The 27509-nt window shown below is 41.8% G+C and overlaps 1 protein-coding gene across 5 annotated transcripts; it reads right to left on the bottom strand.

Moving 5' to 3' along the window:
- Positions 1-169: 169 nt before the first annotated feature.
- LOC121296380 (tumor necrosis factor receptor superfamily member 3-like) lies at positions 170-27441 on the bottom strand. 5 transcript variants are annotated; one of them, XM_041221873.1, is made up of 11 exons: positions 27133-27441; positions 25514-25723; positions 24799-24889; positions 20580-20699; positions 19521-19676; positions 10505-10598; positions 10230-10318; positions 7391-7498; positions 6277-6299; positions 3405-3642; positions 170-1842 (listed from the first exon to the last, which is right to left on the bottom strand). In XM_041221873.1, the coding sequence occupies exons 2-11, from the start codon at positions 25589-25591 to the stop codon at positions 1601-1603; spliced, it is 1239 nt and encodes a 412-aa protein (XP_041077807.1). In that variant the 5' UTR covers positions 25592-25723; positions 27133-27441; the 3' UTR covers positions 170-1600. The 5 variants fall into 5 exon arrangements, with proteins under 5 accessions (XP_041077807.1, XP_041077810.1, XP_041077808.1 ...); XM_041221876.1 differs by lacking the exon at positions 27133-27441 and adding an exon at positions 26689-26762; XM_041221874.1 differs by lacking the exon at positions 27133-27441 and adding an exon at positions 26415-26433.
- Positions 27442-27509: the final 68 nt, after the last annotated feature.

The following is a 27509-nucleotide window of genomic DNA, read 5'->3' as shown; positions in this document are numbered from 1 at the left end:
TACAAAATGATGTCGCAAAAGTCTACCGGAAGCCATAATAGCAGTACAGTATTTCACATTAGACTTCAAAATCTCACATTATTCAATTAACAGTTTTTCGTTAAGTATTTGGAAAACTACAAAGTGGTATGTAATCTAATATGTTAACAAAGTTATTCAACAGGTTTCATTCGACTTTATGAAGTAAAATTGCTTTATTTTATTCCGTGATGCAAAAAGTTTGGCCACAGCTGTATATTAAATAATTTACGAGCAGTGCAAGTATAGCAACGCTATATTGTACCCGTATTTCAAAATCTATCCAGAACTTTTTAATATACTTATATACATGTGTATACACACAAACACAATTAAAAGGTTTTAACGGTAAAGGAAATGCACACACTAAACACAGCATTATTTTACTTAGCGTTTAACTAGAGATCTTGTGTTTCCTACAGTCACTCTTGTTTTTTTCAAAAGCTTTTTCTGACATCTTGATGCATTGTGTACACCACTGTAATCAAATACCTTGTGTGAAAACCAATGTGAAATTTGAAATAAAAAGAAAAGTAGATATCTATAAATACTAAAGTTAGCCTTGAGTCTGGTCTTTAAACATTTACTGTATTGAATGTACTTTTACAGCCTTGATACAGTAAAACAATGCTTGATTAGAAAACTGAACCTCTGAAGGGGGCTTATATTTACGAAAGAATCACAAACTCCAGTCTGTAAACCTCAGGTCTCCTCTCATTCACAGGATCAAACTGGGGCTGCCTACCGCTGGGTCCTTCTGCAGTCTGCAACCAGACACACTATACAGAAGTCCAGGCATGGAAATAAGACTCTTACTGCGTACCATTCCAGGTTTTACCCCGAGCTTGATTATCCCCAGTGTAGAGATAACAAGCTCAAGTGTATCTTAATAAACTCATAGTAAAACCAGGAATGGATCTTACAGCTATGCAATGAGAGTTTTATTTCCATCCTGTATGAATCTTGTTTCTGTAGAATTCCAATGTATACATTCATTCACCAGCCGCCAATACTTTCCCGACAGTATCATATATTCTCAGCCTACATTTTTTTTTTTGCAGTCCAGGATTTAAACCCAGCCTCTCTCTAGCAATCCTGACTGGGGCTGACAGACAGGCAGACAGAGAGAGAGACAGAGAAAGACAATCTCAATTGAAATGTGTTTGATCTCATATCTGCTGCTGATGGAAATGAAGGAACCTGATTTCGAGCCTGTCAGACTCACTAGATCCAAGTTTTAAACTGAAAACCAGGTCTGGATGCCGCAAGGCTAATGTGCGAGTTTCTCACAGAAGTGTTTTTTTTTTTTTAGAGATCAATAATGCTTCAACACGTTCAACAAACTGGCCTAAAAAAAGGAGAGCGTTGAAACGAACTGCATACACCTGTATGTGGTCAGGCGATGCCTTACTCTGATTCACTACCAGACCTATATCTGTGCGTGGAACTACTCTCAACAAGCACGGGAAAGATGAGGGATCTCGGTGACAGAGGGTTTGTCCATCAGCACAGTGGCTGCACTGAACCAGCTGCAGAGACCCATGAACACAGCGAGCTGGGGCAGGGATAGCTTAGAGATCTGTTAGTATGAGTTTGTCTCCTCGATGGTGATGTGCGACTCCTTCCCTGACTCCTGCAGTGGAGCCCCCTGCTGCTCCTGCACTGGTACTGCAGACCGATCCTCCTGCACTGGGAGCCTGAAGTGGGAAACTGGAGGAGAGGAACTGGGAAGGGGGCTGGTGTCCCTGGGCTGTTCTGAGCTGGGAGAAGCCTGGTTCACGACGGGACCATTGTAAATGTAAACATTTCCACTGACCTTCATCTCTGTGAGAAAGCGAGACAAGAAAAGGGAGAAAACAGAAATATTAAGACAAAAGAAGGGCATTTATACAGTCCAAATGTTCTTAACCCTTTGCTGTCCTATGTTGGACCAGGTAAGACATTACAATTTTTCCCTTTCCAGTCTGATGTTGGACCCTGTGGAACTGGATTGCAGGAGAAACGGTTGCACTCGCTAACCAAGGGGGCGTGACTGACGGTACAAAAGGGGACATGGCTAGGTGATCTGTTCCTTTTGTTATGGTTAAGGTTGAACCAAGAAAGGAGAACTGTAAAATAACCATGAATGTTTTGTTTGTTTGTCGTGTCTAATTATACTTGTTTGTTCTTGTTAAAGTGCTAACATGATCCAGAGCTGTCTTAAGCCCAGCACTAAACCCGGACAACACTTCACAACTGTACACGAATAAATTCTATTTCACCACTAGCACTTTAGCACCCACTTGGATCGTGTGTATGTTTAAATGTGCTTATTCTTGTGGGACTGTAACCCATCATTTGGAACAGTGTATACACATAGCTGTGTATTGCCTGGGACTATTCTTTGCAGTTGCCAGACCAGGATTATAAATAAACTTTTTCTCTTTGGATCGTGAACTTTTTTGTCTGTCTTCTATTTCGTAATCACATCACAATCAAACCACAGTTGTAATGACTCGAGTCAATGACTCGACTCGACATCAAGTCGCAATTTTTTCGTGACTCGACTTGACTGACTGCAAAAAAATCTCCATCTGACTTTAGTCATTATCTTTATGATAAAATCAATAACAAACTTATTTCATTTTCAATACATGCAGCCCCTCTCTAACATATGCAGTGCAATTGTAACCTACAGTATCCGTTGCCTTTTTTAATGGAGGGTGTAGATGTTTTAAACAAAAGATATGAAGAAAATGCTATTAATGGTTATTAATAGACCAGAGTTTGAGACACCTTAAAAATTGGTAACACAGCACAATGAGTCAAAAAAGATGTCCACCATGCATGCATATGCATGTCCACCATGACAACCTTGACAGTCTAGATGTTGTAACCCTTATGAGGAATTCTGTAAGTATGACACCAAAGCGCAAATCAGTATTAGAATAATAACTCCAATAACTCTAACAACTCCTGAAGTAAACTATAACGCTTTAACTATAACGCTTAAATTTTTTCCAGAGCTGTATAAATAAATATATATAAACAAACATTTATCATTGTATTAACTTAACCCAAATTTAAACTAGGACAATGTCTAGATTTAGAATGTTCATGAAACTTAACCAAAATGCACATTTCTAGTAGCTAAATATCAAAATAGGTTTCATATCTTACATGAATATAGTTTAATATAATTTAACCAAGGTGTATCCTTTCTTCCATTTTTTTCTTTAAACATCCAAATTGAAATTGTATTTATTACAGTTGGATGATTAAAGCTTAGAATTGAAAATGCTATTTGCCAACTATTCATACCATACATTATATTGCTTACAAGTCCAACATTTCAAGAGTTGGAGAGGCAATAAGATGATCTAAATATTTATTTCAAAGCGAATCACCTCCAATGAAGGGAACCTGACACAGCCTCTCCTGTTGACCCGCCTCCCTGCCACACTGTAGACCATTGGAAGCCCTGCTGTGTGTCTCATGCTCCGCCCCCTGCACAGCAGTCAACAAATGAGGGACGTCAATGAGGGGAGGGGTGGAGCCTGCGGAGGGAGCAGGGGACTTTGGGATGCTGGATGTCGAGGAGATTATGCTTCCACTTGGAGACAGTAAACTGGACTGCTCGGTGTCCTGGAGGAAAGAAATAACACAGAAATCAATCAGGGATTTCAATAAACCAAAGGAATCAGGGGATTCTATAGATCACAGGAATCAATCAGGGGATTATATAAACCAAAGGAATCAATCAGGGATTTCTATAAGCCACAGGAATCAATCAGGGGATCCTATAAACCACAGGAATCAATCAGGGATTTCAATAAACCAAAGGAATAAGGGGATTCTTTAAACCACATGAATCAATCAGGGGATTCTATAAACCTCATGAATCAATCGGGGGATTCTATAAACCACACAAATCATTCAGGGATTTCAATAAACCAAAGGAATCAATCAAGGATTTCAATAAACCAAAGGAATCAATCAGGGATTTCAATAAACCAAAGGAATCAGGGGATTCTATAAATCACATAAATCAATCAGGGGATTATATAAACAACAGGAATCAATCAGGGGATTCTATAAACCACATGAATCATTCAGGGATTTCAATAAACCAAAGGAATCAATCAAGGATTTCAATAAACCAAAGGAATCAATCAGGGATTTCAATAAACCAAAGGAATCAGGGGATTCTATAAATCACATAAATCAATCAGGGGATTATATAAACAACAGGAATCAATCGGGGGATTCTATAAACCACACAAATCATTCAGGGATTTCAATAAACCAAAGGAATCAATCAAGGATTTCAATAAACCAAAGGAATCAATCAGGGATTTCAATAAACCAAAGGAATAAGGGGATTCTTTAAACCACATGAATCAATCAGGGGATTCTATAAACCTCATGAATCAATCGGGGGATTCTATAAACCACACAAATCATTCAGGGATTTCAATAAACCAAAGGAATCAATCAAGGATTTCAATAAACCAAAGGAATCAATCAGGGATTTCAATAAACCAAAGGAATCAGGGGATTCTATAAATCACATAAATCAATCAGGGGATTATATAAACAACAGGAATCAATCAGGGGATTCTATAAACCACATGAATCATTCAGGGATTTCAATGAACCAAAGGAATCAATCAGGGATTTCAATAAACCAAAGGAATCAGGGGATTCAATAAACACAGGAATCAATCAGTGGATTATATAAACAACAGGAATCAATCAGGGATTTCAATAAACCAAAGGAATCAGGGGATTCTATAAACCACAGGAATCAATCAGGGGATTCTATAAACCACAGGAATCAATCAGGGGATTCTATAAACCAAAGGAATCAATCAGGGATTTCAATAAACCAAAGGAATCAGGGGATTCTATAAACACAGGAATCAAATCAGGGATTTCAATAAACCAAAGGAATCAGGGGATTCTATAAACCACAGGAATCAATCAGGGGATTCTATAAACCACAGGAATCAATCAGGGATTTCAATAAACCAAAGGAATCAGGGGATTCTATAAACCACATGAATCAATCAGGGGATTCTATAAACCACAGAAATCAATCAGGGGATTCAATAAACCAAAGGAATCAGGGGATTCTATAAATCACAGGAATCAATCAGGGATTTCAATAAACCAAAGGAATCAGGGGATTCTATAAATTACAGGAATCAATCAGGGGATTCTACAAACCACAGGAATCAATCAGGGATTTCAATAAACCAAAGGAATCAGGGGATTCTATAAACCACAGGAATCAATCAGGGGATTCAATAAACCACAGGAATCAATCAGGGATTTCAATAAACCAAAGGAATCAATCAGGGATTTCAATAAACAAAATGAAATCAGGGGATTCTATAAATCACAGGAATCAATCAGGGGATTCAATAAACCACAGGAATCAATCAGGGATTTCAATAAACCAAAGGAATCAATCAGGGATTTCAATAAACAAAATGAATCAGGGGATTCTATAAACCACAGGAATCATTCAGGGGGTTCAACAAACCACAGGAATCAATCAGGGATTTCAATAAACAAAATGAATCAGGGGATTCCATAAATCACAGGAATCATTCAGGGGGTTCAACAAACCACAGAAATCTGCAAATTCTACAGAGCTTTTACCGCGTTGGAGAGTAACACACTACTGTAATCGGATTAACTTTTTCAGAAACTTCTAACTATAATAGTTCCTGTTTCAGACAGTTAACAAAATGCAGTAACGGATTACATTCTATCTGAAAATTACCACTTTTAGCTACATTCAAAAAACAGAATAATGTCCTAAGCGTGTGTTCCGGTTTGAAGTCATTCTGGAGAGATTACATCTAAAACTCATTGTGGCAAATACATTAAATATTGAGGGGGAGAGAGACAAGCGTGTGCAGGTTTAACCCTTATCCTGCTGTCAATGCAAGCTCCTCTAGGGTTTGAATTAGCCCAGTTTCAACAAGGGCTTTTATTTCCAATCTGGCTGCGAGCAAGAGAGTATCGGCAACAGTGAAACTCCAAGTAAGTCCTGGAACAATAATCAGACCTGCTGCCTGTGGTAAAAAAAGAACTACAGCTCTCATCATCCCTCACTTGCTACTGTGAGTGTGAAGGCATGCTGGAAGCTGTAGTTCCTGTAAACACGGTAGTTTTAAGAATAAGCAGGGGATTCATTAAAGGGATCACTGGACTAAAGTCGGGGAGAAAAACTGAGATGGGGGTAAGGATGCTTATTAACTCACTTACCCTGCCTGAGCCTGGGGTGTGGTCTGTAAGGGAGGGAAGAGAGAGAATGCATTGTTAAGCCTATTTTTAATAAAACAATATTGCAACAGGTTTATTTTTAATAATTTCCCTTGTAGAATTCCCTAAACCCTACCTGTTCAGCACTTTCAGTCACTGCACAGGTCTGGAATGTGCATGTGGCAGAGCACAGAACCTGCACACTTACAAATATCTTAGCTCAGCACTGGACGAACAGTCCGCAGGTTGTGCTCTCTGTGGAGATGCACCAAGATAATGAAATGTTTGTTTGGGGAGGGTGGAGTGGAGAGAGCGAGAGACGCAGGTTGTGCTGGCTGTGGAGACGCACCAAGATAATGAAGCTTATTTGGAAGTGTTTTATTTCAAGCTTTTGTTTTTGTTCCTGTGTTTTGTTTTGTTTGGAAATAATAAAAGTACCCAAAGAAGCACTGAAGTGGTTTCAGTGTCTGGGCACTGACTGAAGGGGAAGACCAGCCTGGCCCGAGACGCTACAGCACAGTGCAGTTCTGAAAGAAACAGGTCACAGCACACAGGTATGAAGGTCTTGCAACAGCTTAAAGGAAGTTCAGTTGCTGTGCCTTATTCTCAAAACATTTGTTATGCGTGCACTTCCTGGGTCATTTCATCCAAGCAGTGTTTTCTGTGTCATGTTACACGTCAATAGGGGAAGAAGCAGCTGATTGGTTAATGATAGGAAAGAAGCAATTGAAGGGGTGGAGATAATTTCACCCTCCAGCTGAAATAACCAAGAAAGTACAACACTATGAAAGCATAGCTTGCAAATAGAGCTGTATTAACAGAGCTGTATTAACAGAGCTGTATTAACAGTAGTTGTATTAACAGAGCTGTATTAATAGAGCTATATTAATAAAGCTGTATTAATAGAGCTGTATTAACAGAGCTGAATTAACAGAGCTGTATTAATAGAGCTATATTAATAGAGCTGTATTAACAGTAGTTGTATTTAACAGCTATACCGTGTGTTTCTTTCTAAACTGCATGTTTGAGACCTTCAGGACAGGTATGCTTTCTGGAATTATTTTGTTCCAATCACTTTAAACCAGAATCACATGTTGCAAACAAGTTTCTCCTCTACCTTTATCATTGTGCTGCTGTTTCCTTCTCAAACAGTAGTGGGCACCAGCGATGGCTCCAATGACCAGCATGGCAAGGACTGCCAGGAGAATCAAGGACCCCAGATAGCCTGAGAACAAAGAAGACGTGCTCCATTAATGACACGGCTTCACGCCATAAAACAAACCTCTTTGAAAAATGATCTACACTTTATAAGTCACGTCCTCATTAGAACTGATTATTAGAAGCTACACTTATAATGTCACTGAGAGTGCAGATCTCACACTCGAGTGTCAATGACAAAGCATTCGAAACATTTAAACCACAGGCTCAATAGAAACAGATTCAATATGTTACTATAATACTTATATTTAATATTGTCTGTTTTTTATTAATGAGTTAATGACTTACAATCTGTTTCTAAGTGTGCGTTGGCTCCCGCTAATCACGTTGGCATTCTCTTACACTCTGTTGTATGACAGCCCCTGACACAGCAAAGAGTGTGCAAGAATGAAACACACTCTCAACTTGATTGGATGGAGCCACCAGACACTTAGAAAAACATCATAAATCATTAAGGGCCTCATTCACTAAACAGCAGTAACATATTTTGCACATAATAAGCCCCTCTGTACACCTGCTGTATTCACTAACCAGTGGCAGGCAACCTGGGAAAGTACCGCATTTGCATCATTTAAGTACATTAAAAAATACTGCGAGAGTGGTATTTGTTATGCAAACTATACTCACTTAAGGGCGCTAGCTTTACTAGATGCCTCAGCGTGTGTTAACAGTACCGCTTATTGAAACCAGGCGGTGTCACAGGAGAGTGAAAAGAAGAGTCAGGGAGAGAGTGTTTCTGACCAGGCAGAGGTTACTAGAGCTGTGTGAGGGTAATAAGTAGATACAGATTGAGCACAGATAATACTAGCCTTATGTAGAGCCCCGGAAAATTCATGATATCACAAATTTCATAGAAATTGTTATTTGACTGCCTACCATGAAAAATATGATTTTTTTTTTCCTTACAGTATTTACATTAGTCTTCACCTCCCCTGTTCACGTCAAGTAGAAGCAGTGCTACAGTAGCATTACACAGTCCAGCATCAATGCCATGCATTTGGTTACTACGGAAACAGGGTCAAACAAACACTGGCTTCATGACTGCTGAATTCCTCATACTGAACAATGACATGCAAGTCAGTGGCAGGAAGTTTAAAATGGTTATTTAGATATTGTTGATTTATCAGCTTGCAGTGTATGATTAACATTAAAAATACAGACAGCTGACAAATAAAAAAAAAAGCTAAATTCATTTCAACAGTAGATCGCGTTCAGAGCTACAAAAAGGGGACGTTGCTGCAGATGGTGGGATTTTGTTTGGCTTAACTTGTAATCTTAAAGCTACTGCTTGTTTAGTAGATACACTGCATATTGACTCTGTTAACCACACAGCAGGTCAGGCTGTCATTAAGAAGAATGGCACTGATTTCAATTGTGTCTGTCTTTGTAATAATAGACAATGTAACAGAGGGCGAAACACCAGCTGTTTATTCTACACTTAGTCGTATACAATGTTTCTATATAAATATTATTTTTTAGGTTACTAGGCTCCTATGGCATATATGATGTTACTACTAATAATTTTACATTATTTGTGGTTTTAAAAAATAATTTCTGCCTACTACTAGAAATATACAGTGGGTATAAAGAGAAACACAAATGCTTCGATTTTGTCATTTCAGGTTTGTAGCTAATGTTTCTCCAGTGTTTAATATTTTGGGATTAAAGGCAGCAAAATAGCATTTTTGATGCTGTCGCCAGCTATCCTGGCCCAGCACACGATTCATACATCCTCAGACAGTCCGGGATATATGAAGATTATGAGGCATATGTACATGGAGCTGGTTGGCTTCTTGGTAAGTAATGTATACATGTTTCATAAAGTGCTGATAGAAGCACGGACACTTTGCTAACATTGTTAATGCGTGTCACAGGTGATGCTGGTTACAGGATCAGACCCTGGCTGCTATACACAGCTGTCGGACCCCAACACACAGACAGAGACTCGGTTCAATACAGCACACACGGCTACACGCTCTGCTATTGAGAGTACATTTGGAGTCGCTTCAGATGTTTAGATAGATCTGGTGGTGTGCAACAGTATAGCCATGGAAAAGTATCTACACTCATTGTTGCATGCTGCATTCTGCATAACAGCTGTCAACAATGCACTACCAGGAGCACTTACCCCCATCCTCAAAGCTACAAGTCAGTGCCTGTCATGTCATATGCAACAGTTCCATTAACAATTACTTTCTCTGCTTTGACTGTCTCGCGGGACGCTATGATTTGGGACAAGACCCCACCCTCCTCCTAGGGAGCGCATGATTGGAAAGTTTACCACACCAACGCATCATAGCTAATGAGGTAAACTTACTTTCTAATCGCCCTGTATATACTGTAATACACTTTGTGTAAATCTTGTGCATAATTTCGTGTGATGTGGCAACTTGCAAATTAATCATTTAGCTTGCTTTATTTGTGCATATAATTAGCTAATAGAGTGACTGCTGCTTCAGTCCCCTGCCTATTGGTAATTCTGGTTCATTGGGTAATTCTGCCTCATGGTAATTACCTCCGTTTAGTGAATTAAGCCCTAAATTTATTCAATAAAAAACAAACACAAAGCTGACATATACAACCAAAGAAGCACCTCAATGCAGCCCCTTTTTAATGTCTGTAGTGTTTATGTGTGGTCAACCGTCAATTTAAACTGAAATGAATATGTATGTGTTTTTGTGTCTTAAAATTTAAAAAACGAAAGAAAAAAAGAAAAAATAAACACACAACTCTTTTACCTGTATCCATGACAACCTTGGGGTCCTTGCACACAGCGTCTGATTTGAGTGTCCCTGATTTTGCCTGCACCTTCCCCAATTCTGTACAGCTTAAATGCATTAAATAGAAATAAAAAATGAAGAAGAAGAAGAAGAAGAAGAAGAAGAAGAAGAAGAAGAAGAAGAAGAAGAAGAAATAATTATTTCTCAGATCTGAGCAGGCAATGCAATAAAAAAAAAACTCAAATATTTCTTTGAAGTGCTTGGTTGGTGTTAGCAGTGCCAGTCCCACTCACTTTCTGTGCCGGGAGCAGCGTGCTGTGATGGAGGGGAGGTCATTGAAGGTGCCGGCTGGGCAAGGGGAACACTGGGGGTGCTGCACCAAATCTCCTGCAAGACACATCACAGGAATGGAAATGAGGCTCCCATTGCGTATCTGATCCATCCAATCCTGGTTTTACTACAAGTCCAACAAGACTGGTGTGAGACGATTTGGTGACATTTGTAATGAAAAAAAAAAGATGTTCTGCAAACGATGATGTTCATGCATAGATTTCGTTAGTGCCTGTGATCAAAACTCAAGAATACAACGTATTAGTAAATGCGCTAGCAGCCTCACCCCAGCTTTTCAATCCATGTGTGTAAAGGGTGTTTGTATCCAGCTTGCTGCCAGCAAAGTGGAGGCGGGTTAATGTTCATCATCACAGTTAACTGAGTGCTGGGGCAACAGAGCAACATTCAACTTGTGTGCAGGCATGTTTAGTCAACAGTCTTTAATGGATTTTGTTTACCAGTAAGGAGTTACCCTAAGTTCTTGCTAAAATAAACTAGGTAGGAATCATATACTCAGGGAATACAACACATCTCATGTTAAACAACCGCCAGACAGATGGTATATTTGTTTAGGGTCTTCATTTCCATTACAGTTGAAGACGGCAGCGTCAGGAATGAGTCATTGCAGGGGTGATACCGTCTACGACTCGCTATGTATAACCTACACTAGAAGCATTCAATCGTTCAAAACTATCTGAAGCCTCTGTGAGCACTAACAACACTAGCAGACCCTAGTGCATTTCATATGTGTTCTTATACTATTGTGGAATTTATTACATACTTTAGATTCAAGGTGCACACGTCTTAGCAGTCTTGATATTAGTGAATCTATTCCTGAATTATACCGGTATGTAAAAGAAGAGGTCAAGCAAGAGCCAGAGAGGGGAGCATTCATCTACAGGATTTCAAATGAATTTCCATTTAGAGGACTCCCTTTCTTTTTTTTTTTTTTTTTTTTTTTAACTGTCATTTAGATTCTTTTTGCAAAACTGATAAAAAAAAAATAATACATTTTTGTAAACGTTTTTCTAGAACTTTGCAATTGTATAGATTATTATTATTATTATTATTATTATTAAGGTTCTCACCAGGAATTTTTCACAGCGTGGTGGTGGGAGGCGCGGGGGCGGGGCAAGAAACAGAGATCCTCATGACCCCCTGTAGACGAGGCGGGAGAGGTCATGCACATGCTTACCCTTTGACGAAGTAGTTGTCAAGATAATATTCTAGATCTATGGTTGTCAGTATGCAGATGCAGAGTCTGCATAGGATTACGTTCTCCCTAGCAACGCATGGATGCCATTCCACAGAGGGGAAACTAGATTTTTAAAAATTTGAAAAACTCAAAACGAAAATTAATGCAACAAGTTCTGATATATATATATATATATAATTATATATAGATATATATATATATATATATATATATATATATATATATATATATAATATAACGTGGGTGCACATTAAAAGACGTAACTTACACTTGATCACACATGTGCTTGCAAGAATAAGTGGAAAACCCGTCTGTCACTGTTCCATAATTAAGGAAAATACAACAAACGTTTTTTCCACTTATCACAAGTATAATTGGGCATGTGCTGTGTCCCACATTTTATATTGTAAAGCCTACACACTATACAAAAATCTATCTATGGGAAACTGAAGTCATACAAAATGATTATTGTAAAATTGTGGATTTGAAATCCACAAATAAAAAAGACTGAATATCTCAAAACTGTTTAGAATACACATTACTGTTATTCGTCTGAACGATTTATTTACTTAACCCAGCTTGTTATGCTACGTTTCCGCTAGCCGCTCGCCACTGGATTACTACACCGTGGTTATGATGGTGACCAAACGTGAGATATTACTGTTGTGTTAAAAATAAATGGTTAAAATGAACAGTTGCATTTAAAAAAATTAAGTTTTTTTTAAACAAACTAGAGCTGCGGTTGGTCAAGGAAGGATTAATATTAACATACACTAATAGCACTGTCTACTGGCACAATTTTGCTTTAGCATTCTGTAGTGGAAAGAAAACGTTAGGTTATTACCATTACCCTGGTTCCCTGAAAAGAGAATGACAGCTGTTACCGAATGAGAAGAGCCTCTGTGACCATCAATTACTGAGCATATATAAAAAAGCTGCCCTATCAGGGCCCTGCTGTAAGGGGGAAGTCCCTCCCACCTCCTGTTGAAGAGGGACGTCCTCAAGTAGCACATCACCATTTTCTTTCGAAAACAAAGGTCAGCTGGGGACACGATCTCGAAGGGTAATGGTTATCATTCTCTTTTCAGGGAACCAGGGTTATGGTAATAACGTTGCCTTTAAATTCAAATAACAACCATTACCGAATGGGAAAGCTGTACCAAAGCTGTTGTGGCTCCAGATTACCAACGGTACAGCCCCACGGCGATAGCAACAGAGCCCACATGACGCCTAAGGGCATGCCGTCTGCAAAACTCTAGAGCCCAGAGAGGGTCTCGTTCGGTTTGTAACATCAAGGCAGTAAAAACGCACACATGTCTGACTACCTGTCCATGTAGCAGCATTGCATAACTCACCTAAGGAGGCACCATGAAGAAAAGTCCACGAAGTTGCCTGGCACCTGGTAGAATGGACCGTAATGTCCCCCGGTAACGGGGAGTCCATCTGTTCATACTCCAAGCGTATCGCATCTGTCACCCAGTAGCCAGACGTTGCTTCGATAGGGCCTGACCTCTAGAGCGGGACCCGTAACAGATAAACAGCTGGTTAGACTGTCTTCAGGACGCTATCCTATCCAAATAACAGCTCAGAGCCTGAACTGGGAATAGCATTTGTTGTCTACGGCACCAGCCTTGGAAAACTTTCCATTTATATGAGTACTGGGCTCTAGTGCTTGGTGCCCTAGCAGACTGCAGTGTCTCTACTACTGCATCTGGCAAACCTCGTCTGAATAGATGGCTCCGTTCAACGGCCAGACCTAGAGCTGAAGCTGGGCTGGGTTCGGGTGCCATAATAACTCCTCCGCTTGGCTCAGGAGGTCCTTCCGCAGCGGGAGCTGCCACTGCTGATACGACAACATGTCGGAGAGGAGAGTAAACTAGGGGCGTCTTGGCCATCTGAGTGCAACCAGCAAAACCTGCGCTCTCTCCATCTCTCCACCCTGATCCTTTCTAATGTCAGGGGTAGTAATGGTAGCGAAGGGACCGCATACAATAGCCCCTGTGGCCAGTGGTGAGTTAGCACGTCTACTCCCAGGGGGCCCCCGTCTCTGTCCATGGAGAACTATAGGGGGCAGTGAGTGGACACGGCTTTGGCAAAGAGGTCGACTTGTGTAGGTCGAAAACTCTCCCAGATCTGTTTCACCACTTGACGATGCAGTCTGCACTCCGAGCTGTCTGGAGCTCTTCTGGACAGGAGGTCTGCTGCCTTGTTGTCCACACCGGGGAGGTGAACTGCCCTGATGGATCGCAAGTTTCTGTGCATCCAGGACAGGAGTCTATGCACTATGGTGCACTATAGTCTATGGTGAAGGCCCGGTAAGCGCAGGTTGCCTTGGTGATTTATGTAGGCAACCACTGTGGTATTGTCCGTCTGGACCAGCACATGTTTGTGCGCTAATTGCTGGAGAAAATGGGATAACGCCAGGCTCACTGCTTGCAGCTCTTGCGCATTTATGTGCGCTTGCTGCCAATGTCCTTTCCACTGACCTCTTATTCCTCTTCTGTTCCAGACTGCTCCCCAGCCCAGGCTGGAGGCGTCTGTAGTGATCACTTCCCTTCTGTGAGGGGATCCGAGGGGAGACCCGAGCTGCACATTGCCGGGATGGAGCCACCACTCCAGTGTCTTCCAGCATTGTCTGGACACACGCACCACCCGGTACCGATCTTGGACTGGGTGCACCTTGAGCGTATTTACCCAGGCTTCAAGTGGGTGCATTCTCAGCAGCCCTAGTGGAAGGATTCTCAAGGTGGCTGCCATCAGCCCCAACAACCTTTGAAATACTTTGACATGTAGGAGAGCATCCTCTCTGAATAGGGAGAGTGTGGTCTCCAAATACCGAATCCTGTCTTCCGACAGTGAGGCAAGCATGCTCAGAGTTCAGTTTGATCCCCAGGAACACTGTGGATTGAGACGGTAGAAAGTTGCTCTTCTGTTGATGTACTGAGAGCCCTAACTTCGCCATATGATCTATGACCTGTTTTGTGTGTGCCTCTGCGCGTACTTTTGACTGCGAGCAAACTAACCAATTGTCCAGATAGTTTAGGATCCGAATAGCCCACAGCCTGAGTGGAGGCAGTGCTGCATCCATACACTTTGAAAATGTGCGGGGCGCCAGCGAGAGGCCAAATGGCAGCATGCAGAATTCATACGCGTTGCCTTGAAAGGCGAAGCGCAGATATTATCTATGTGTGGGATGGATCGGGACGCTAAAGTAGGTGTCTTGCAGGTCGATCAATGTAAACCAGTCACCCGGCTGAATGGACTGGAGGATAGGCGTTGTTGAACTTCCTCTGCTTGAGGAACAAGTTGCGGACCCTGAAGTCCATAACTGGTCTGAAACCGCCGTCAATCTTGGGCACCTGGAAGTACCTGGAGTAGAAGCCGCTGAGGGTATCACTTGGACTTACCAAGCGTACAGCGTTCTTCCTTTGAAGATTGACGATCTCTTGTTGAAGGAGTATCGCCCTTGCTGGTTGGACGGTGGCGAGGAGCACACCCTTGAAGGGTGGCGGACCTATAAGGAATTGTAGAGCGTATCAGTGTCTCAGTCGATAGCACCCAGGAGTCCTGGATGCAGCCTTGCCATGGGTCACTGCCGTTGGTCAGTCCGGTTGTGGGGGGGTTTGGTGGCAGCCAGGGCCCCTCAGGGACGGTCTCCCTTGGACTTGGGAGGGGGCGGGTCTTTCTTAGGTTCCGGCCTCGGTCTCCAGTCGGAGAACCGGTTACCCCTGGCCTGCGGTGGTCCCCTGCTGCTGGCCCTGCCTCTGCCTCTGCCTGCTTGCCTACTCTGGGGTGGAGGGCGGTGTTCAGACCCTTTTACCCTAGCAGGCTGCGCATGCCACCTTGGGCGCTGACTGTAAGCTGGAAGGCGTGAAAACTTTGAGCCGACTTCCGTGGCCTTGTGGGACAACTCCAGGCTCAAATCAATGGTTGCCCCAAAAGCCTGCCCCAGTGTAATGGAAGCATCCAGCTTGCCACCTTCTCGGTCTTCACTACCTTGGCTTGCGTCAGCCACAAATGCCGGCGAGCGGCCACCATCGCTGCCAGCGACCTCCCTGATACCTGACCTACGCCTTAGCCACTGTCTGGAGCTCCCCGGTGTCTGCCTCTGTGGCTCTGTCCTGCAACCTCTCCGCCAACTGGTTTTGGTAAAGTACCAGTATGGCCATGGCGTTCGCTGCTCGCACTGACAGTGCTGCCATTGTCCTGCAAGGCTTGGACAGGCAGGTTGGGTCCTTATCCTCCTTGGTAAAGGTGGAACCTTGCACCAACACTGTGACAGTGTCCCTAATAGTGGGGAATGCACCTAGGCCCGCTTCTTGGGCTCCTACAGTTCTGGAGGCTGAGGGTGCAGATGCTGGGTTGCCCCAGGATTACTGCACCAAATCCAGGAAGTCCTGGCATAAGAGGAGGTCATCAATAGGTGCCCTCAATGCTGGAGGAAGCGGTTTCCCTTTCCCCCCTGTTCTGCCGGCCAGGGGACATCCGTGGCCGCAGCTGCACGCTGCATTAGCGCCCGGAATTCCTCCCTCTGTGACACGTGGCAATGGCGGCAGGGTCCTCCCCAGTGTCCGACCTGGACGCCTTGAAGGCCAGCTCGTCTGGGATAGGGGGTCTAGGCAAAGGGGATGGGGAACGAGACTGTGGGGGCTGGGGCTGCCTGGTGGTAGGGGGGGCAGCCTGCCCTGAGATTTCAATAGGGTCTCCAGCATGGTCTGCTGAGCAATTACAGTTTCCGCCAGCTCCGCGAAGCGCTGCTCGGCCGAGCTTGGGCACCTTCGAGGAGACTGTGACTGTGATCGTCTGCGCCTGCATGGGGAAGTGGAGCGGTGCCTGCATGGCAACCTCGTGTCCCCTGGGGAAGTGAAGCGGTGCCTGCGCAGCGACAGTTTGTCCCCTGGCAAGCGTCCCCTCGAGTGGTACCGCCTCAGCGGTGACCATCTCACCTCCCCTGAGAGGAGTCTGCGCCTCTGTACCGGTGGTGGGGAAGGGGAGGGTAAACCAGTTGTGCGGGAGAGTCCCTTGGTCACTGTAGCAGGGGGACGTCCTGGACGACCTTTGTGGAGGCTCTTGGACCACCGATCTTATTCTCCCATGGCTTGAGGAGAGAGACTCTGCTGTGGATAGGGCTGCTCTCCGTCGCTTAGTTCTTGAAAACTTCTGACAGGGAGAGCAGTCCAGCTCACCTGCCAGTGCTTTGGCCGCGTGTTCTGCCCCTAGGCACCTGGCGCAGGATTGGTGCTCGTCCTGCCTGGGCAGCTTTGCCGTGCACCGGTCACACTGATGAAAACCAGCGGAGGACCCAGTCGACTGGAGCGACATGCTTTGCAGGTGTTAAGCTGCTGCACTTGATGAAGCAGCCTGTAAATGCTTTTACCGATTCACCGGTGCTGAATCAGTCTGTGCCGGGATCGGCATCAAGGTGAGCGCTGTCGGTACCGAGAGGTCGGTGCCGACATGTAGCGCGGTCTGTGCCGGACTGTAGACAGCCTCGAAGAGGTTCACCGGTACCGAATCAATCGGTACCGGGAACGGCGCTGAGAAAAGCACTATCGATGCCGAACGGTCGATGTTGAGTGGACCTGTTCCAAGGTTGGTGCCGATGGTAGGCACGGTCTGTACCAGGCTGTAGGTGGCGCCGAAGATGTTTACGCCAGTGGCAAGTCAATCAACCTGGTAGGCGCTGTTTTCTCAACCTCACGATCAGAGGGAAAAAACGCGGTTAATGCTGTGGTATGCAGCCGATTCAGTTGGCAAGGTCGCCGAGGGCAAGCGGAGCCGCGCTAAGAAACCCCGTGGATTGAGAGGGGCGCTAGGCCCGAGCTGTTTTTTTTTTTTTTATTGGTCGCCGTCAACGATTAAATTGGCGTAGAGGACGTCGCCACGAGCCCGGGAGTCTCCTTACAGCACCACAACAGCTCTCCACATGCTGTATCAACTACACAAGGCCTCGTGCAGTGAAAAGAGCAATGGCTGCTCGCTAATCCCTTAAGAGGGGTCGAAACTCTTTAGACATGCTCGAAGCGCGATTTTACCATGGAAGTTGTTTTAAATTTGCGGATAAAATCCAACAAATCAGCCAAATTCGGTAGCAGAAAGCAAAAGCTATCCATGGCGTGTCTCAGTGAGATGAGAGAGAAAACGGCGATGTGCTACTGTGAGGACGTCCCTCTTCAGCAGAGGTGGGAGGGACTTCCCCCCCACAGCAGGGCCCTGATAGGGCAGCTTTTGTATATATGTTCAGTGATTGAGGGTCAGAGAGGCAATGGTTGTCATTCGAATTGAAAGGGAACCGCGTCACAGACAAAATAATGCAAAGGATTATGCAGTACATAGATATCTCTGCAAACCTATTCAGAATTTAGGAAATCTGTAAGGTTTTTCACGTGGGACTAAGTTTGGCATTTATTAAATAGGAATCAGAGTTATAGTGCAAATTAAATATAATATTTATGTGTATTGTAAATGGTAGGTTCTGGCATTATGGCAAATATCTACGTGTTTTCAAATAAATGTATTTTTGCCTTGCTGAAACAGTACCTTTATAACTTCTTTATAGTATTGTGTCTAAAGTTTTTCCAGTATAGCTAAAAATTGTTAAGTTACTTTAGCCACAGTGGCTAACTAAATGAAAGTCTTAGAGGGAACGTAGTTATGGTACAATAATAAAGATCTGCAACAGTGTATCAGGGGCGCACCCAGGATCTAGTCTCATCTGTCAACAGGGGGGAATGTGCTAATAAAGTAAAGTGCAGTTCAATCTCGTTTCCGTGTCGCATACATTACACACACCAAACTAAAAAACATGCTGTCACAACCAACCCATTGAGGAGTATTGACAGCTGAAGTGTTTCACATTCTAATAATGTTATAATAATAATAATAATAATAATAATAATAATAATAATAATAATAATATTTGTCCGTTACACAAAAACAGCGTAGAGGCCTGATTACAGCGTCATTTTTCCAGGTAACAACACAGCGGCCCCATTACGCTCAACAGTGCTGGCGAGAACCTGATTATTATTGACAGTATTTGCAATTTTGCATTAAATAATTTTATTTGAAAGATTAATCGGAAAACAAAAACAAAGCAACTTGAGGATCGTATCTGATCAAAACCCATTTTATTCCAAACATTAGGACAGTAATTGTGTCATTTTGATGTTTCACACTTAGCTTACTGTACCTTGATATGCATCATATCATGAAGACAATGAATTAGACTCACCTGAGCTTGTTACCTCTATACTGTGCCTATTTATATCCATGTTGTACGCAACTATTGACAACTATTTCACTCAAAATTGATTCTGAAAAAACTGCAAGGAGAAAATGCCTCATACCCTAAGTATAATATAGACCCATTATTGCATTGATATTGTATTGCTGCTGTAAGTTACTGAAGATTATTTGAGAAGGGTATAATAAGCATACTGTGGTCATATTCTAACAATGCCACTATGCTTGTGTTACCCTCAGAATTATAAAGAACCATTGCATTGTACTGCCAGTCTTTGTGTTTGTCACTGAAGCTGTATTTTATTCAGAAAGGTTTAATTTGGGGCATTACACTTTCAGGGTTCCAACCTGTCTAGAGTAGATTAGTGGTTAGAGAACAGTTGCCCATTTTGGCTCTGGCAGGGAGTCGGCTGTGCTTGGAAACAAAACTGGAGCCAAGATGGTGGATACCGGGCTGTCACTTCCTACAGCAGGCTTGCCTCGTTACTGTAGTTTTTTTTTGTTTTGTTTGATTTTACCTCGTTGTGATGTATAGGTGCCAGGCTGGCATGGATTGTGATCTTCACAGGACTCACATCTCGAGGGCGGCTCTCCAATACAGATGCTGTTTTTAGGACAAACACAGACACTCTTCCTGGTCTTGGTGCAAGGTGAAGACATAACCAGACCAGACTCTGCAAGACAAATGAGTAGGAGTGGACGGATGCACTGTCACGATACAATAAATGTCACAGGCCTGATGGGCTTGTATAATGTATAAGTGGGTTACCATATGACTCCATATACTCTAGGAGTGTTTGGATAGCTCAGGTTTTTCAACTCACACCTAACTGCATGCTGGTAAGTGTAGTCCTGCTGTGAAAGGTACCTGAGACATGTCAAACATCCCAGAATGCACTAGGGTGTGAGCTGAAAAGACTGAACTGTCCATGTGCACATGGAGATATGGTAACTCTATGCCTAATAAGGTCAAATGATCAAATATTAAAATTACAAATAAAAGTAAAATGAAACAAAATGAGAACACAGGCAGTCCCATTTTAAACTCATCTTCCACAACTTTGAAACACTCCATAGGGTGAACCCTCATTATGAAGCCCAGCTGATTGCTCAACATTCATGCTGCACGGACCGATTATTTGATTATTCAAAATCGAACTCACCACAGAAATCAGTTTATGACAATCAGGTGAGGGTCGTTACTGTTGATCGGGTTAACTTACAATTCAAAGTGAAACGATTGAAGAAACAGGTGCTTGGGTTTGTGGTGATTGTTGCTTTTCTTACTCAGTGGAGAACAGCGATCCATATAAACCCAACCAGCTTTTTCTTCTCTTGTTTCACTATGAATGGTAAATTAATGGTGATCAACAGCAATGACCCTCACCTGCTTGTCAGCACTGGGTTTCTGTGGAGAGCATGATCCCAATAATCAAATAATTGGTTCATGCAGCTCTACTCCACGACGCATGAGCGGATCCACAATGCAGAGCTTTGAAATATCCTGTTGTTCACTTCAGAAATCCAAAAAGGCAGTTTCAGGCAGATGTTGAACAGAACATGGATTTTCTTCTTACCACAAGTTCTACACAGCATGCAGTTGGGTGCGTAGTTATATAGTTCAGTGAAAGTATTCTCTGGACAGCTGCTGCAATCAGTATTGGATGTGGCTGTGCATTTGCGAAGTGCAAACTGACCTGAATACAGACAAGGCTGTTAGAGAGAGAGAGAGAGACACACACACACACACACACACACACACACACACACACACACACAGGTAATGATACTCTCAACAGCATAAGCTAAAGAAGGTCCTCAGCAAGTTTCATCATAATCGGACAAGCGCTTCTCTAGATATTTGAAAAAATCTTAACGTGTGACAGAAAGACACACTCCATACTCCAGTGACAGATAAAGACTCCTATGCACAGCATATTCACCCATTCCAGATTTTACTACAAGCTTAATTAGCCCCAGTGTGTCATATTAAGCTCACAGTAAATGGATCACACTGTTATGTAATGGGAGTCATCCATGTGATACTGTCAATAGCATGAACTAGAGAAGGTCCTTGGCACGTTTCACCACATTTGGACAAAAACAAATGTTAGTTAGACATACAGAACAAAGAGACAGACAGCCTCCACACACCCCCAGAATCTGACAGTCTCAGTAGCTTGCTGTGACACAGTGTTCGCGCTAGGCCGCACCCTTGTGCCAATGCCCCCTGAAATAAAAAATGTCCCGCTGAATTTCCCTTAATGCGCCCGTGTGTCCCTCTTCCCAGACCAGACCAACACCAATACACAGTTAATTAAAGCATTTTGCATTAACATGACATGCCTGACGATAGACTAATCTTTTTTTACTTGTTTGTTTACACTTGCGTTTTCATAATTAAACTCCTGTGCCATTATTCTCCAGTCCAGTAGAATGCGCGCACACCCTCCCTGGTTACAGTCAATTTCACAGTAAAGCCTGGGCGACAACATCAGGCTTGGTAACAACACCCGACCATTACTTCTGGAAAATATGTAATCAGCTTCGGCAGTGACTGTTGAAATGTAGGCTATTACATTTATGCTTAAAATACTGTGAAATCCATCCGCTGCAAACGTATCTGTTTGCTACACAAAATATCTATCTGATGTTTGGAGATATGGCATGACCTAGCAAGTGAATGGGAGAAACGTGTAGTTTATAGTTTGTAGTTTGTAGTTTACAGACAAAGTGCAGTAGATTTGTGAAACGAAAACCGCATCATTGATTTAAAAAAAAGTAGCCTTCGGTAACGTTACAAAGTATGTGAAATGTGTCTTTTCTATGACAAAAAATGCTAAAATTCAGGGCCAAAATAATTCACTATATGTTAACCAACTGTCTCTTGGCCATTTCGCCAGTAGGCCTATAACGGCATGATTATATATATATATATATATATATATATATATATATATATATATATATATATATATATATATATATATATATAAAAACAAGCAGGGATCTCACACTGATACTAGGTAAGTGTTTTATTATAATTTTTTAATTTGCATCAGTACTGTACATTTTAGTCACCAAGAATTAAAAAATCCAATAACATGTCTTTGTAATAAGGTCAGCTGTAGAGATGCTGGATAGTGAACTTTTCTTTGCCTGCTTTTCAGTAATTGTATTATCAATAAAAACTACATGATTGCCATTTGCTATCAAGGAATAGTCTTATGTCACTTCTGAGTGACTGAGGCTAGCACAGAGGCTTTGTTGATTTTAATTAATTAGTAATTAAAATAAAATGATGTTGATGTTTCCAACAACTAGAAACCTGTTTGAGGGACTATTTTTATCCAAAAGTAAACTATATATATATATATATATATATATATATATATATATATATATATATATATATATATATATATATATATATATATATATTTTCCGTTATAATGCTGTAACTTTTATAATTGTATCCAAAACACACAAGATTGAAAACCCCTGTTCTAAAGTGATTTGGTACAATGAATATCCTTTGCTCAGTGATACACCAGCATCACTGACAAATTTCCCAATATTTTCCCCAAAAGTGACAGTGAGTATTGTAGAGACACCTTGGTTCTATCTACAGCTTTACAGTTTTATTGTTGTTCTTCAGAAACAAAAGGTCAGTAAACTCTGCTGGCATATTTAAAACAAACCAAAATAACAAATGGTGGTTTGTTCTCAATCAAACATACTGACCCCCTCACAGAAGAAATGTCCCCTTAACCATTTAAGAGGGAGCCTGTGGAAGGGTGTGGGTATTCACTAACACAGGAGACAGAAAGATGTAATTGGAAACACTGCACAGGTGCCCAGTAATTCTGATTTTAGCCCACAGAGGGCACAGTTGTCTGTGGCTTGAGTACCACAGACAACTGGATTGGTCCACGGTCGTACCAATCCAAGTACAGTCCCCTGCAGGTGTACTCGCAGGTGCTCTGTAAATATTAATCATAAAGGACAAAAGACAAAAGGAAAAGGGAAAATAAAACTCATCAATAAAACTACAAAATACAGGTGCTGCACTCTGCAGCGTTCACCCCGACCCTCGCTACCCACACGGCCCGGGTCTCCATCCTACACTCACACATTCCCTCACTACCCTATTCAATTAGCATGGTCTGCCCAAGTTCTTTCTCTTCTGCAAAAACAATCGTTTCTTTCTTTCTATGCTGTGGTTTTATCCAGCCGTGCTTGGTTCACCCGTAGCGCTTCCGCTGACTCGTATTCATCTAGAGAGGGCAGCCTGAGAAAACCCAGAGCATAATCTTTATAGGGCCAGCAATCCCCCACGGCCCGCCGCTCAGCCAGTCAGAGGGGGAAAGCCACACACCCTTTTCCCCACCTCTCCTTGTCACTGCCATGCCTGACAAGCGGATCTATGAGACTGCTACCCCCACATGCAGTACCATGCATGCACCAGACAGTCAGTACAGGTCTCCCCTGTTACAGGGCAACATTGATCCTCAGTCCGTAAGTCCTGGAGCAAACATTGGTGACAGGGCTAAAAGCGGGTGGGGCAAAGCCCTGCTATAAAATGTATTTGTTTTGTATTAGGATTTAAAATGTACTGTTATTTTAGAATGGTGTACCCCTCCTCCCCTGTGTTTTGTGTAGTTTTATTTTGTATCTGTTTTATTATAATTTATGTACTGTATTTTTAAATATGAAAGCACAGCCGTGTTACTGTTTGTTTTGGTACTTAGTTTAAAATGTATATATGATGGCGAAAGCCGTGTATTTTTGTATTGTTTGGCAGCGTGGATGGGGAAGTCCCATCTACTCTCCGTCGGCCTCTTTTGAAACTTGTCACACAGGGGCCATATCCCGGCTTAATCACTAATTGAACACGATTAGTCCTCTAGATACTGTCAGAGACAGAGAGAGAGAGAGAGAGAGAGAGAGAGAGAGAGAGAGAGAGAGAGCAGAGTGAGTTTAACAACATTAACAAGTTTAACAAGTAAAAACATAGAATCAGTGAAAGCAATCTGCCCACCCTGACCTACTGTTTTAGTGTGTGAGATTTGTTTTTCTTTATCTCTTAATTTTGAGCAAAGTGGTTTTTTTTTTGTTAAAACCTTTTATTTTATTTTTGTTATTTGTTTAAGTAAACGGCACCAGCACCTGGCCTGACGTCACCACTTCAGCCATCCCTGTCACACTTGCGCTTAAGAAAGTCCTTAGCAAATGTCATCACTATCAGATATGTGGTTGTCTAGATGTATGTAAAAAGTATAATAATAATAATAATAATAGCAATTTTTTTTATCAAGATCAAAAACACTATGATTATTCCTCTCTCCTCTATCGTTCTGCCCTCCCCCTCCCCTTTCATTCTATCCTCCCCTCTCTTACCCTCCTCGCTCCCGTTCTCCTCTTCTTTCCCCCTCCCCTTTCTTTATGTCCTCTCCTCTTTCCCCTCATTGTTCCCCTGATCTCCTCTTCACTGCTCTCCACCTCCCCTTTCACTCTATTCTCTCCTCTCTCTTCCCCTCCTCTTTCCCCCTTCTTTATATCATCTCCTCTCTTTCCCCTACTCGCTCCCCTGTTCTCCTCTTCCCCTCCCCTTTTTTATATACTCTTCTCTTCTCTTTCTCCTCCTCACTCCCATTTTCCTCTTCTGTCCTCTCCACTTTCTTTCTATTCTCTCATCTCTTCTTTCTCTCCACTGTTCTTCTCTCTGCCCTCCTTTCTTTCTATCCTCTCCTCTCTCTTCCCGACACTTAATGTTTAAAGAATGACACCAAGTACCTGGAGGGCACCTCTGGCAGCAAACCCCACCAGAGAGATATTCTGTTCTGGAATCTGTACAATAACCATTTTCTGGAACATACGGAAAAATCTGCAACACAAACAAAATGGAAAAATGCTGAAACTGGATTCTCAATTAGAACAGTTTGAAATGCTTAGCAGACAACACAACCAAATAGTAGGGGTGTCACAGCACACTAATGTCACGATACGATATGCATCACGATACACGTGACGTCCTGATGGGCTGCTTGTATCACGTATGACAAGATCAAACAAGCATTTAACGATGGGACTGTTTTTTGTTAAAAGACAAATATAATGAGTTAGGGAGAGTATGTATTCATACCAGCTACAACACAGTTATTCATCATTCAAGAATCACTTGGTGAACTGCAATTTTCTTGCAAAAATAAAACCTAAGCACTGCCCATAGAGGGCACTGCCTGTTGAAGCCCTCGTATTAATATCATCCGCTGGTTAATGAACCGTGAGCAGCTCTGAAGTTGTGTGAGAGAGTTCTCAGCTCACTGATATCACTCAGAGGTCATTAATCAGCTGATATGAGCTTCAGTCTGGGCACCCCCTATGGGCAGAGTCTGTTTTTATTGTGTCACTGTTGTTCCCCGTGGCCTGTTCTGTGCCAGGACCTACACCTGTGCGTGCATCTACACTTCGAGCCAGACAGCAGCCTGCAGGTTCATTTACAACTCACCAGCCCAGGAGCTGCCTCAGTTACAAGTAGAATCCAAAACCACAGGCAAAGCTGAATGGATAAACAGCGAAACATCATGGAGGCTGGGAGGGAGCGAGGGAAGGAGGGAGAGGCTGGGAGGCAGATAGGATGTAGTTGATCAAGACACTTCAGCCTCAACAAGGCAATGTCGAAGGATCCATTTCAAGACAAAAACTTGTCTGCTGGGGGCTAATTAATAATAAAATAAAAAAACAAGGAGTCTGTTAGTAACACACAAACATACTGTACTGTCGCTAGGACTGTACATACATGCATACCTACATACAGCTCTGGCCAAAGGTTTAGCATCACCCGATAGATTTAACTAATTTAGCTTCATAAAGTCGAATGAAACCTACTGAATAATGTTACCTTAACATATTGAATTACACACCACTTTATAATTTTCCAAAACTAACCAAAATTGAGAAATGTGACATTTTGAAATTTAACATGACATACTGTTCTACTATTATGGTTTCCGGTAGACTTTTGCAATTTCATTTTGTAGTTTTTTTTAAATTACATGATGTTAAATAAAAGAGCTCAATTATGTTTGTATAGTTATTGTTTTGTTTTTTTTGTTTTGTTTTTTTTAAATTATGACTCAATCCTAAACTTCTAGGTGATGCAAAACTTTTGGCAATAGCCATCCATCCATACATACATACATACATGAAAGAAAGAAATAAGTAATATGCTTGTATACATTAAGTCAGGACAGCTCCATATAAACCCAGACTGAAATTCTCAATATTTTGTACTACAGAATGTCCTTAGCAAGTTTCGTCAAAATCAGATAAGCAGTTCCCTGGATAGTTGTGCAAATGTCTGGGGGACATGCAGCACAGCCAGTCACATACACAGACATGCTACCCACATGGATTATGAGACTTAATAACTTGTAAGTGTTATTCCAATTGAACAAGCGATTCTCCAGAGACACGTGTCCCATACACTCATCTCCACAATATCCTAGCAGGGCTATGCACCCATCTGGGGGTATCACAGGTCTGTTTACAACATCCTTCCAGAGGTCGTTTCATTAAAGCTGCAGACAGACAGACAAACAGACAGTACCCCACAATGATCCAGTTCAATTTGACACCATAACATAATTTCTTCCTGGTGTTAGTTTACTACATTCTGCCTACCTTTCAGACAAAACACACCCCTTTCACGTTCCAGTTTGTTTACATTCCATTAGAAAGTGAAAAATTCTGACAGTGCAGTTTGCTTATATTGTCCCAGATGTATGTAAGTCACTCTTGTGAGCTCATTAGAAGACTAGAACAGGTATAAACCTGCTACGACTTGCAGTATTGGCGAGTATAGTGCAGGAAAAACGGAAAAAAAAAAAAAACCTTAAAATCAATCTATTAAATTGTTATACATAAATATTGAAACAAAATAAAAACATAAAAACTAATTTAAAAAAAAAAAAAAAAAAAAAAAAAACTATACATTTCTCAAGTATCTGGCACAATACCAGCTAATATTTTGACACTTCTGAATTAGAAGGAAGTAAATATACGGCCATTTTTTAACATTTATTTACAATTTAAATATTGTCTATTACTCTTGTTACAGCTACTTACGGGTATTTCCTCCTAGTGATTGTAAATCAGCACCGTAATCTCAAACGTGGTATCGTCCTATTAATCCAGCATTCTTTCATGGTGACATAAAAATAAAAATAAAAATAAAAAATTCCGGTCCAGTACTCCAAAGTCTACCGCCCCGGATAGAAGATACTCAGTGTCACGCGTCATATATTACAGATAACCCGGTACTTTGTATCTGTGTCAAATCTATATTTTGATTGAATTAATAATGTTGCTCGCACGACAGGCTACTTTTTTTTTTTTTTTTTTTTACTTAGGGGTGTGTGTGTGTCTGTGTGTGTGTGTCACATACATACATATATATATATATATATATATATATATATATATATATATATATATATATATAT

This window comes from Polyodon spathula, chromosome 21, assembly GCF_017654505.1.
Source record: "Polyodon spathula isolate WHYD16114869_AA chromosome 21, ASM1765450v1, whole genome shotgun sequence".
Taxonomy (NCBI): domain Eukaryota; kingdom Metazoa; phylum Chordata; class Actinopteri; order Acipenseriformes; family Polyodontidae; genus Polyodon; species Polyodon spathula.
This window is presented reverse-complemented; position numbering and strand designations above follow the sequence as displayed.

Excerpts from the sequence above, each read along its gene's own strand:
- LOC121296380 (XM_041221873.1), bottom strand. The coding sequence starts at position 25,591 with ATGATGTTTCGCTGTTTATCCATTCAGCTTTGCCTGTGGTTTTGGATT. Across the intron at positions 20,700-24,798 it reads CTGCCAGAGGTGCCCTCCAG|GTCAGTTTGCACTTCGCAAA; the intron begins GTACTTGGTGTC and ends GTCTGTATTCAG. Across the intron at positions 1,843-3,404 it reads TCAGGTTCCCTTCATTGGAG|AGATGAAGGTCAGTGGAAAT; the intron begins GTGATTCGCTTT and ends GCTTTCTCACAG.